The sequence below is a fragment of the Chionomys nivalis genome, chromosome 21 (assembly GCF_950005125.1).
Source record: "Chionomys nivalis chromosome 21, mChiNiv1.1, whole genome shotgun sequence".
Lineage (NCBI taxonomy): Eukaryota > Metazoa > Chordata > Mammalia > Rodentia > Cricetidae > Chionomys > Chionomys nivalis.
The window spans coordinates 41,191,502-41,203,425 of record NC_080106.1 but is presented as its reverse complement, the minus strand read 5'-3'; the positions used below and the strand labels follow the sequence as shown (position 1 = coordinate 41,203,425).

Here is an 11,924-nt window from a genome sequence, read left to right as displayed (position 1 = left end):
CTCTTGGAAGCTTTTTTTTTTTTTTAACTCAAGAGACAGGGTTTCTCAGTGTAGCTCTGGCTGTCCTGGAACTCTCCGTAGACCAGGCTTGCCTCTGCCTCCCAAATGCTGGGATTAAAGGCATGAGCCAACATTCCTGGCCTTCTTGGGAGCTTTCTGTGGGGTTTCCAGGACTTTTTTTGTTGTTAAGATTTATGTACTTTTATGTATATGATTTTTCCCTGCATGTATGGATGTATGTGCACTATGTGCTTCTCTGGTACCCTCAGAGTTAAGAGGGTGTCAGATCCCCTAGAACTGGAGGGAGCTAGGGATGACAATTGTGAGCAACATGTGGCTCCTAGTAACAGAACCTGAGTCCTCTGCAGGACCAGCAAGTGCTCTTAGCCACTGAGCCAGCTCTCCAGCCCCCAGGGTTCCAGAATTCAGAATATCACTCCAGAATACCTGCCAGCAAGGGACAGCACCCCGTTGTGTGGCCTGCCTGGCTTTTTTTTTTTTTTTTTTTTTTTTGCATTGGTGTTTTGCAATGTATGTCCATGTGAGGATGTCAGATCTTGGAGTTACAAACAGTTGTGAGCTGCTATGTGGGTGCTAGGACTTGAACCCAGGTCCTCTGGAAGAGCAGTCAGTGCTCTTAACCACTGAGCCATCACTCCAACCCCCTGCCTGGCATCTTAGGGAGCCTTGGAGCAGCTTCTGGGAAATAAACTCTTGACACTCTGGATTCCACCCCCCTGAACTTGAGAAATAACCTTGGAAGCGCCACAGGGTTCTGGACACCGAAGGGCCACATCACCAGAACTATCTCTTGGAGCCCTATTCCTGGGTGTGTGGGGGGTAGGGAAGTTCGCAGGGGATGTGTAAAAAAGAGGAACTAGGCTGGAGGCTGGGGCCCTTGGGTCATGGGGCCTCAGAGGACCGGAAAGGGGCCCCTTCCACCCCCCTCAGCACAGGCACTGGGCAGGGGGTGGGGTTCAAAGCCAGAATAACCGCAGAGGACACCAGAGGCAGCCTTGCCTCATTTCCTCTTTGCATGAAGAGTTCGGTTCCAGGGTCTCCTGGGGGCTAGGGTCTTCCAGTGCCTAGGGGAGCAAGCAGCAAGCCCTGGGGGGGTGACTGCCAGTTCTGGCCACCGTGGGCCAGAAGGTGCGCGCTCCCGTGATCCCTGCCTGCTGGTTTCCTCCGGGGTCAGTGCAGCTCCTTATCAGGCGCGGCCAGGCAGTCAGACCCTTATCTGCACGGGCCCAGCATCCTCTGGCCTCTGCGCCAGGGGGTAAGAGGGAGGAAGCCAGGCTGTCGGGGGTGGGGAAAAGGCGGGTCGGTACAGGAGCCGCTCACTTTCTCTCGGGGTTACCCAACACGCCGCCGCCGCCGCCGCCTCCGAGACTCGCTCAGGCCCTCCGGAGCCCGGGAGGTGGCGCCGCCCAGCTCTGAGGTCCAACGGGACCACCTGGGGCACACTGACCGGACTGGACAGTGGAAACCGCCTCCTGGCCTGGATTGACAGCCCTGACCACACAGCACTCCAGACTGCGACAACTGCTACAGGGTAAGAAGGACGCTTTGAAAGTTCGGAGGGAGAGTTTGCGCCTGCACTCTGCGCTCATTCGTTCATTTATTCATTCATCAGCTGGGACCCACTGAGGAACCAGGGGAATCTCTCCAGCTGCGGAAGATAGGGCAGAGAGGTGGGGAGTCACGCAGGAGTAGGACACTCCAGACCCTGGAGCCCAGCAAACACTTTACGTAGGGTGCAAAAAAATCTGGATGTTGATGAGGCTAGGGTTGGTGAGAGGAACCTTGAGCAAGGGTGGAGGCTTCAGCAACAACCATGGAAAGGTGAAATAGGTTTCAGGAGTTAAGTTAGGGGATCCCTACTGTGCCCCAGTTGCAGGTAGGAGAGAAACTGGCTCAGAGGCAAGAAGCCCTTTACAAACAACTCTAAGCAGGGTTAATGCTGTCTAGCACCTAGTAGACACCCCCTCTTGTGGAGGAGGTCCCCCCTTCATGTCTTGCAGTAGTTTCTAGGACCATTCATCTGCCTTTGACTACTGAACTCACAGTCTCTCTCTCTCAAGGTGCTTTCATATTGCAGCGCTCACTTAGGTGAAACACGTGGGAGAAACATGGTCTCTGGCCGGCCGGCCGTCCCAGTAACTGCTCTCTTCCACAGGTTAGCATTCCATCCTTGGGGTCCATGTGCCCACCCCAGGCCCAGGCAGAGGTGGGTTCCGCCATGACTGAGAAAGTTGAGATGGTGCACGCCTCCAGCCCTGTGCTTGCACCTCCCGCTAAGCCCGCCTCACCTGGGCCCCTTCCTGTGGAGGTGGACCACCGAAACCCGGCATGCACCCCCTGGTTGCCTCCAGGTGTGCCAGTGATAAACCTGGGTCATACCAGGCCCACAGGGGCAGCCATGCCCACCACAGAGCTGAGTGCTCTTCGGCCCTCCTTGCTGCAGTTAGCGGCCTTAGGAGCAGCTCCGCCCACCCTGGCCCTGCATTACCACCCCCACCCCTTCCTCAACAGGTCAGTGGGGAGCTGGGACTGTGGCAGCGCTGGGGGTCGGTGGGCAGGGGCTTTGCCTACAAGGCATTCATGACACACAACACCTTACAGCGTCTACATTGGGCCAGCAGGACCCTTCAGCATCTTCCCTCACAGCCGGCTGAAGCGAAGACCAAGCCACGGTGAGCTGGACTTGGCTGAGGGTGAGTGCGTCTATGTTTGTGTACTTGTGGGTGCTTGCAGCCCACGTCTGATTGGCCTGTGCTCTACCACAGAGAGAGGTGTTTTGTGGACCAACACAGGATAACTCACACAAATGACAGCCAATGCAACACCACCTTACCGAACCTAGCTTGGTGGCTTATCCCTGCAATCCGTTCAGAGGCTAGCCTGGGCTACATAGTTGAGTCCCAACAAGCCAGTGTTACAGCTAGAGTCATGGCCACAACAGGACATAGCACCCACAGGATGACGCTCCCCAACCCGAAAACACAGTCATGAAAGAGACGACAGCCTTGGACTAGGATCACACAGAACTATGAGACCACAATCAACCTCAGAACCCCAGCCACACAAACAACAGTCACAACCACATGCCACGAACCCACACAACCACAGCCATCAGATAGGCCACCAGTCACCCACAGGCCCACAGCAGGCAAGAAGAGAACCTCTGAAAACCCGAGGACATGCTCGCTCGGAATGAGGCCACAGGGTGGACATCAAGGCATATCAGGCTCAGCAGCCCTGGCGTCTACACAGCCCACACTCGCTTCAAGCCCTAGCGGGTGCTGGTGGTGTTTAGTTAGGACAGCAGTGGGTGCCCTCTGGCCTGTACGCTGATGCTATTCCTCCGGTCCTCAGGGCACCAACCCCAGAAGGTGGCTCGTCGCGTGTTCACCAACAGCCGAGAGCGCTGGCGGCAACAGCACGTTAACGGCGCCTTCGCGGAGCTCAGGAAGCTGCTGCCCACCCACCCGCCCGACCGGAAGCTGAGCAAGAACGAGGTGCTGCGTCTGGCCATGAAGTACATCGGTTTCCTGGTGCGGCTGCTGCGAGACCAGGCGGCTGTGCTCGCCTCGGGCCCCAGCGCTCCCGAGCCCCGCAAGCCACCTGCGCACCGGGGAGTAGAGAGCGGTGCGCGCTGCGGGGCCCGACACAGGGTGGAGGCTGCGTGCTCGCAGCCCGTGCTTCCTGGGGACTGCGACGGCGACCCCAATGGGTCGGTGCGACCCATCAAGATGGAGCAGACAGCCCTTAGTCCTGAGGTGCGGTGACCCAAGGCAGTGGCGCCTCGCCTGCTGCGCTGTGAACTCCCTGTAAAAGGGACTGAGGTCGCCCAGATGAGGAAACGCCCTGTAGTCCTGGAAGGGTGACCAGTGACTCGGGGGCTCCGCAGACTTTTCAGAAGAATTTCCCACAGACTACCTGAGGTGGCCTTGCTAGTGTCCTCTTCCCTGGGTCGAGGCCAGAGAACCAACAAAGCAAAGTGACTACGGGGTCCTTAGGGGTGCTGAGAGAGGTAGGGAAGGGTCTGGACGCCTTCGCATCGGCGCCCCCTGCTGGAGGCGGGAAGCCCCTGGACAGTGTATGGAGGGCCCACCCCACCGAGCCCAACTGGTTGCGCTTGATCCATGATCCTGTTAACCGCGTTATCGAAGACTCAGGCACTCTTGCATTTGTTTTTCTTTATTTCTTTATTTCACATACACATTAGCCATTCAATGGAGAAGCCGGAGAGAGTCAGGCAAAGATGGTATAACAGAAGCGCAGTGACGGGGGTGGGGCGGGGCGGGCGGAGAGGGGACAGACGGGCTGGCTGCCTACTTGCATTCCGCTAGGACACTGAAAACCCAGAAAACAAAACAGACAGTAAACTACCCTTGTTTCTTATGTATCTCAGTGCAGAGACGGGGGGTGGAGGGCAGAGAAGGGAGACCAGGCTGAAAGAGGAGCAGAGGGAAGGGGACGCTAAGGGGGAAGCACACCAAATCCATTAGTACTATATATAGAGATACTCGTATATACTGCGTTTCTTAGCCTAAGAAGAAACTTGTTTGACGGGACGGGCGGCCTTTGCGGTCCGCGATGCTGGTGCTGGTGGGGCGCACGGATCTCCCAAGAGGGGCCAAAGCGGGGGCTGGCCCCGGCTGGCTTGCGGGGGGGGGGCGCCCCGAGAGTGGATGGGGTTGGGGGAGCAGAGGTGGGGCTGGGGTGCCCCTAGGGCTCTCGATTGGGGGACAAAAGTTCTCATAACTTTATTGCTCCTTTATTTTTCTCTTGTGGGGGGGTCCGTTCAGCACGGTCGGGGTGGGGAAACGGTGGGTCGTCTGAGCCACCCGGCCCCTCTGGGACCCAGAGCGCGGCGTCCGCTCCGCCAGCACGGGGGTGAGAACAAGGCACTAGGTCGGCCGGCCAGCGCGGGGGCGGGTGTGTAAGGCAGTCGACAGGGCTGGTTGCGGGGTAGGGTGGGGATGTGTGCCGGGCTGTGTGCGTGCGTGCGTGCGTGCGCGGGCCTGGGCAAATCGACCTGTCAGCGTGGCTGGACCTGTCCTGGAGCATCGAACCTCCCGGAGGGAGGGGAAGAGTGGTGTTACGTGGGAAGGGGTTGGGGAGGAAACTACCAACTTGCTGAGCGCGCTCCTGATTAATGCTGGTGAGGGTCAAGTTGGCGTCTGGCTCAAAGAAGGGCGCTCGGAGTGGGAAGGAAGGGAAAAGGGACGTTTGTTCGTTGGCATTGACCTCTGCGGGGGAGGGGGCCGGGGACCCCCGCCGCGCCCCAGTGCCCGGAGGGGGAGGGGGCGAGAAAGGGGGAGGGGGCGCCCAGGGAGACCCGCGGCCAGAGCAGCCCAGCCGCGGGGCGCACGCCGCTGTCCCGTTCCGTTAAACTCAACAAAGAAGGGATATGCGTGTTCCTAACAAGTGCAGAATATTTAATTGATTCATAAACGTATGTATAATAGTTTGTGGGTTTTTTAAAAACGTACTTTATAATGTAATAAGCACCAGGGTTTTTTATGTTTAATTATCTTAAAAATAATTTTCTCTCGTCCTTTTCCTTTTGATCTTTTGTTGGTTTTTTTTAAATGTCGAGGTGTTTTTTTAAAATATAAAATGTGAACGTTTTCTTCAGCCCTCCCACCGAAACCGAACGACGAAACAAATTAAAACCCCAGATTATCCTCGTCAACGCAGGAAAACGGCAAAAAACCAACCAATCAAACAAACAAACAAAAAAACCAGAGAACTATCAAAAAAAAAAGGAGAAGAAAAAAAAAGAAAGAAAAAAAAACACTCAGCTTTCATCCCCGCTAAGGGCAGGGCAGGCCCGGTTCTTTTAGCGTCCCCAGAGCCGCGAGGACATTACAACAAAAATAGAATTTTTTTCTTAATCTCTTAACATACAAAGATAGGAAAACTCTCTGATGCATTGCACTTGGTTCAATGAAAAAAAAAAAAGGTTAATTTCCCCTATATTTTTTTTGTGGGTTGTTTCCTCTCCTAACACGTCCCCACATCTGTTGCCCTCATCGTCCCTCGCCTGCCCCTCACAACACCACTTGGGAAAGGAGCGCTACCCCCACCCCACCCCGGTCCTCCCGGGGGTACCTCGCCGGGCACCTTGGGCCCCGGCCCAGCTGGCCTGCAGCTTCTGACCTCGCCCGGGGCGTGTGCCCCGCAAACCCACAGCACCCGCCCGCAGCCCGACTGTCTTCGACCAACCGAAGAGGCGCACGCGGCCGGGCAGGGACCCTCTTTCGCTAGCTCTTAGCTCTGACCCTGTTTCGCCAACCGAACTGAAAAATCATTGCACTTTGACCGCGCGTCACGCCCGGCCCGCCCGGCCCCCCATCCTGGGGCTCCCTCCCCTCGCACAGGGAGGCCCCTCGTGGGATCTCCACCCCGGGCCCTGGACGCCACAGAGGAGGGCTTCACTCAACTTCCACGCAGCGCGCCCGCCCGGACAGCTGCCTCTCAATCCCGAGCTCCCTGCACGCGGCCATTCGCCCGCTCAGGGCCGCAGCTTCACCAACTAGATTCTCAATAAATAAAGTCCACAACCCACCCCCACGTGGTGCAATGTTGGACCAACTTTCGGAGGATCCTGACCTGTGCTTTGTGTTTTCATACCGGAGAGGCGCAAGGCCTTGAGAATGGGCCTGGGAGGGGAGATGCAGGGAAGGAGGACTAAGGCACAGAAAGACAAGCCAGAGGGGTCCAGTCACCTTGGAGGGGGGCTGGCGTGCTCGCGTTCCCCTCCCTCCCAGGGGGCTTCTCAAGACCCTCTGGACAAGCCTCCACCATCCCTTGCAGGAGGAGGGGGCTGGGAGGAGAGCTGCTTCCTGTGGTGTGTTATGAAATTGTTCCCAAGTTGCTCAGAGGAGTTCCCAACTGCAACAGCGAAAGACCCAAACAATGACTGCCCCACCCCTAAATAAAGAGGAAAGACATTACAGCTAAAATCTAGGAGAAGTGGCCACGGGGTGTGGCGGGTAGGGAAGGGGACCAGAAAGCTCCAGAACACTCTTTTTAAAGGATGACACCCCCCCACCCTCCACAGGAACTGAAAGTCTCGAGAGCAGGACGCCTACCTAGTGCAGGTGGAGGCAGCCTTGTCCTCCTCGCTCGGCTCCGGGGCCCTTTCTGCTCCACTCTCAGCCGGCCCCTGGAGGGCTGTGTGCGGCAAGGGCAGGGGCAGGGCAGAGGGGCGGAGCGAGGGCACCTGCATGCAGGGCTGGGGTGCGGGGCGACCTGGGGCCGGCTCCCTTCACTAGGGGCGTGGCAGAGGGCAGCCCTCGCGGCCCGCGGGGATGGAAGAGGGTGCCTGTGCCGGGCTGAGCGTCCAGTCCAGAGCATTCTGACTTTTTCCTGTGTGCTGTACAGAGGGGGTCCGGCCCGAGAACTGCCCGTGCGGTTCGGGGTGGGGGAGGTGGCAGAACACCCTCCATTCTGGACTCAACGCTGAATTTAGCTTAGCTACCTCCAAGGAACATCCCCTGCCCACCCCGGGGCCATCCTAGTCCAGAGCAGCAGGGGACAGAAGCCTGAGCAGAGGCTCCCAGGAAGGGCGAGGTGGGGGGGGGGCGAAGTCCGGAGGTGAGCTCGAATGTCTACTTCCATCATCTTTATGAGCTGTTCCTCTGGGCTCTGAGGGAAACTTAGGTCCAGCGGAGGGTGGGGGTCTCCAGGAACCGCAGGGGTGGCAGACCAGCGAGCTGGCTGCTCCTTCCCGGGAAGGCCGGACTGGGTTGCATCTTTTCTTTCTGTTTGTCCTCTGCTTAGCAGAGTCCGCTTAGCATGCTTCTTTTTGCTTGGCTGCTGGTGTACAACTCGGCTGAGACCCTTTCCGAGGGCTCCCAGGACTGGGCTGCTTTGGACCGCAGGGCTACCCGGGCTGGAGGAGGGAAGGGCTGAGTGGCTGACGACGTCTAAGTTTTGCTTTTCGGTGGGGCTGGGCTGGGGGATATTTCCATGTCTCAAAATTTCTTCTCCCCCCTTTTGAGGAACCTCTTTTTAAAAATTTTTGTTGTTTCTTTGTTGATCTTAATCAGAGGAACCAGGACTGAAACGGGACCAGGAAAAAAAAAAAAAAGCGACAATGAGAACAGCCGGAAAGGTCCCTGCTCCCATCTCACCCCCCCCCCCGTGGCCCTATGACCCCCACCGTCTACAGTGAGCCCAGGAGGAGGAGCCAGGGTGCGGGGCAGCTGACCCCAATGGAAGAAGCCAGCTTATTCTCCCCACCCTCTGAGGGAATCCCCCCCAGACCCATTCCCCAGTGCAAGAGTCCAGCTGGCCTTCCCGTGGGCACTGTGCCCAGCGGGTGGGACCCCCATGGCTGGCACTGGCCAAGACCTGGGATCTGGCCATGTTTGCAATTGTTTAGGTTTTGTGTGGGACCTGGAAGGTGGGGAGGATGCCAGGCTGGGGCTTTTGTACCCGCAGGGGATGGCGGAGTAGGGTGGGGGTGGCCCAGCTTGAGTTCTTGCTGAGTTTTCTTTCTGTCTCTTTGGATTAAAAGCAGAAATTCACGTCTGTACATCCCAGCCAACGTCCTGTCCCTCGGGCTGAAAGGCTGGGGGCAGGGAACCACATGGCTTCAGTTCCTACCGGGGGCCAGTCTGGGGGAGGGGGCCAGAGCCCACCCACCCAGCAGGATCCTGGGCCTTCAGGGCACTAGACCGGGGAAAGAGCCTGAAGCTCCCGGTGGTGGGCATTGCTTCCCTAGGACGCCAGCAGGGGGCGCTGCGTTCCCGTATATAGGGCCCTCCTGGCAGTGAACACTGAGTACACACAGGGTGGACCCCTGGGGCTGGCTGCTTGGCAACGCCCTCCATCAAAGGCTCTACTCTGGTTTCCTGCCCAAGGGGGAGTGGAGGACTCTTCTCCAGACCTATTCCCTTGCTTGGGTATACCTGACAGTACCTTCACAACAAAATGAGGGTTCCTGGCGTTTTAACGGGAGCATCTTGGAGCTCCGTGTCACAGACTTGTGTATTCAGACCAGGCAGTGCCAACTATAGAACATACACACTAGATACTGCTTCATTCCATCTGTGTCCCAAGCCCACACTGGTGTACACACAGGATGGGTGACCTTGACCTGACGACTCAGGGATCTCCAATGCAGGGAGGTTAAGGTTAAGAGCCTGTACGCCTCTTTACTGCATGTTCACAATCATGAGGAGGCAGGGCTGGATGGGAAGATTTGTGCTCTGCTTAGGAAGAGTCCAGCCTGCTAAGTTGGGGTGAAGGCACCAGGCAGCTGGAGTTGCCCATTTTTCAAAGAAACCAGAAATCCAGGCAGAATTTCATGTGAAATTGTCCAGCATTTAAAATACTCCTAGAACCAGCCATGGTGGTGCATGGCTTCAATCCCAGCAGGTGAATCTCTGTCAGCTGGAGGCCAGCCTGGTCTACATAGTGAGTTCCAGGACAACTAGGGTTACAGTAAGACACCCTGTCTGAAAAACAAACAAACAAACGAACAATCAATCTCTCTCTCTCTCTCTCTCTCTCTCTCTCTCTCTCTCTCTCTCTCTCTCTCTCTCCTGGAAGCCAGATTGGTGGTTTATTCTTGCTATCTTCACCCTTAGGAGACTGAGACAAGAGGATTCTTGGGAGTGAGATTACTTAGGACTTCACAGTCCGAGCCCAGAGCAAGACCCTGTCTCAAAACACTCTCTCTCTCTCTCTCTCTCTCTCTCTCTCACATACACATACACACACACACACACACACACAAAGTTTGGATCCAGGTGTGATAAAAAAAACTTGCTAGTAATCCCAACACCCAGGAGGCTTATGCGAGGGGATCAAGTTTGAGACCAGCCTATGTTATGTAGAGAGGTCCTGGCTCAAAACAAAAATAGAAAACCCATCACTACTGGGTTGGGGTATGGCCTTACCTAGCATGCCTGAGGCCCTGGGTACCAACTCTATTCAAAACCTGAAACCATGAATATTCCAATATTGATCAGCTCACATCAGACCCTGTCCCTGAGGCTCTGGTTTGAAACTACAGTAAGTGCCCCTATGAAACAGGGATACTAAACACAAGAGATAGCAATGGAGTCCGAGAGGCACAGTGCCTTGCTCCTTTAGTTCCAGCATGTAAGTCATGTGACATGAATTTACTCCCTAAGCCTACAGAAGGTGGAAGGAGAGAACTGACTGAACGAAGCCCATACATGCATGTTACACACACTCATGCGTGTGTACATACACACACATAAATAAAAATAAAGCTCGAGCTTCAAAGATCCTCTAGAATCTTCTGTGGCAATGGAGTCCTAGATGTGCTGTCCAGTGAGGTCACCGATACCATGGTTCATAAGATGAATCTGGAATGTGGATTGTGGACTGAGGTGTGGAGACTCAACCCAGGCCATCAAGAACGTTAAACAAGTGCTCTTCCAGGGAGCTCTCTCTCCAGCCCTATGGTTTTCTCTAATTAATTTCAATGCACAACACTGCCTGTGGCCAGTGGTGAGGACAATAGCAGGTGCAAAGGATGGACATCTGGAAGTGTGGGTACTGCCACAGCAAAGGGTGCTGCCTGCCAGTCATGCGGACTGCTTACAGGGTGCCAGGCAGGGTGTGCACAGGAGGGCTTGCCTCCCTCTGTGGGTTCGCAAGCAGCTACCTAAAGTCCCACTTGTTCACTCATTTAAAGCCAGGAAGGGCCTGGGAAGCTGAGGTGGAAACCAGGTGGAGTGTCCTCCCAGAGTGAAGTCAGTCAGAGATCTGGGCTTCTAGCTCTGGTGTTCTCTGGGACCCAAGGGATGGCTAACATGGGCTCCTACACCACTGCTCCAGGCCAGGGAAGCTACCCCTCCTCCTCTGCCTCCATGACAGACACAGGTGGGTGGAGAATACACGGGACATGGGGCCACCAACAAGGCCCAAACTCTCCCCTTGAAGTTTCTTGTACTACATAGCCTTATAGTCTCAAGAGTGGGGGATCCTCAGGGGATGAAGACTCCAGTTTCAGGACTAGAATGGGGACTCAGTCGTGTCTCCACACAGGCCGCAAGAGCAGGGTCTACGATCAAGCCCAGGCTGCCTTTTCTGTTTACCCACTCCCTGCTTCTCAAGCCAGGCCCCAAACTGATTAAAACTAAGTAAAAAGCACTATTTAGGGAATGATAAAATTGCTAAAATTTTCTTTTCTTCCCTCATTCTATTGTTCTGTCTCCATCTGGTGCTCCAAGGATCAGCTAAAGTCACTGGTTACTGTGGAAACCAGTCCTGATTGTCCCCTACAGCCGCCTGCCTGCCCCCGGGCCCAAGGGCTTCTGCTCCAGGGTGTCTAACTTCCCCCGACACACCTGTCCAATCAGGGGTCCTGGATCAGCTAGGATTCACTTCCTCACCTGCCACAGAAGGCAGAGAGGGAGAGACAAACGGTTTCCCCGAACTTGCCTCAAACTCTGACTTGGCCTCAAAACGTCCAAGTAAAGTGAGCAGAGAAAGTGAAGAAGGCAAAACCGAGAGAGAGGGAAGGGCTCTCAGCAGCAGCAGAGCAAGCGCACTGCACTGCAGAGCAGGGGTAGCAGAGGGGGAGAGGGAGTGAGCAATGGAACCCTGCTCCTGGTGCCAGCCCAGAGCTGGGAGGGGAGGCCCGCCTGCTGTCCCTTCCTCTGGCACCCCCTCCCACCTTCTGCCAGCAGGGCTTTCTCGGCCTCCCTGGCACAGAGCAGAGGGGGCTGGCTCCAGACCCTGCCCAGAGCCATTGTTTTTCTTCTCAACACCCCCAAGTTCAAGTTCATCTGGGTGTTACATCATGTCTGGTTGCTCCTGGAAACCAGACGGGTCAGACGTGACTCTGGGGAAAGGGGGTGGGAGGCTGGAGGGGGTTGAAGTTCCCTTCTCCTCCCTCCTCACCACTAGGGAGCTCTGAAGTTTGAAGT

The 11,924-nt window shown here is 56.0% G+C and overlaps 2 protein-coding genes across 11 annotated transcripts in view; one reads left to right on the top strand and one right to left on the bottom strand.

The window, feature by feature from the left end:
- Positions 1-595: 595 nt before the first annotated feature.
- Positions 596-4,106, top strand: Lyl1 (LYL1 basic helix-loop-helix family member). Of its 3 annotated transcripts, none has more exons than XM_057754088.1 (4): positions 596-1,552; positions 2,177-2,532; positions 2,623-2,693; positions 3,376-4,106. In XM_057754088.1, exons 2-4 carry the CDS (start codon positions 2,201-2,203, stop codon positions 3,786-3,788), a joined length of 816 nt encoding a protein of 271 aa, XP_057610071.1. In that variant the 5' UTR covers positions 596-1,552; positions 2,177-2,200; the 3' UTR covers positions 3,789-4,106. The 3 variants fall into 3 exon arrangements, with proteins under 3 accessions (XP_057610071.1, XP_057610069.1, XP_057610070.1); XM_057754086.1 differs by having other exon boundaries at positions 2,623-2,714; XM_057754087.1 differs by lacking the exon at positions 596-1,552 and having other exon boundaries at positions 1,565-2,532; positions 2,623-2,714.
- A 104-nt stretch (positions 4,107-4,210) lies between these two features.
- Nfix (nuclear factor I X) overlaps positions 4,211-11,924 on the bottom strand; it is a 94,609-nt gene continuing 86,895 nt past the window's right edge. For 4 of the 8 annotated variants that reach the window (XM_057754077.1, XM_057754085.1, XM_057754079.1 and 1 more), the window contains one exon: positions 4,212-8,074. In XM_057754077.1, the coding sequence (XP_057610060.1) occupies positions 8,060-8,074 (15 nt within the window). In that variant the 3' untranslated portion in view covers positions 4,212-8,059. Of the gene's footprint in view, positions 8,075-11,924 lie in introns of all 8 variants that reach the window. The other 4 variants (XM_057754083.1, XM_057754081.1, XM_057754078.1 and 1 more) reach the window with 3 other exon arrangements.

Coding starts and splice junctions, on each gene's coding strand:
- Lyl1 (XM_057754086.1), top strand. CDS start 2,201: ATGTGCCCACCCCAGGCCCAGGCAGAGGTGGGTTCCGCCATGACTGAG. Junction 2,533..2,622: donor CCCCACCCCTTCCTCAACAG/GTCAGTGGGGAG, acceptor AACACCTTACAG/CGTCTACATTGGGCCAGCAG. Junction 2,715..3,375: donor TGAGCTGGACTTGGCTGAGG/GTGAGTGCGTCT, acceptor TCCGGTCCTCAG/GGCACCAACCCCAGAAGGTG.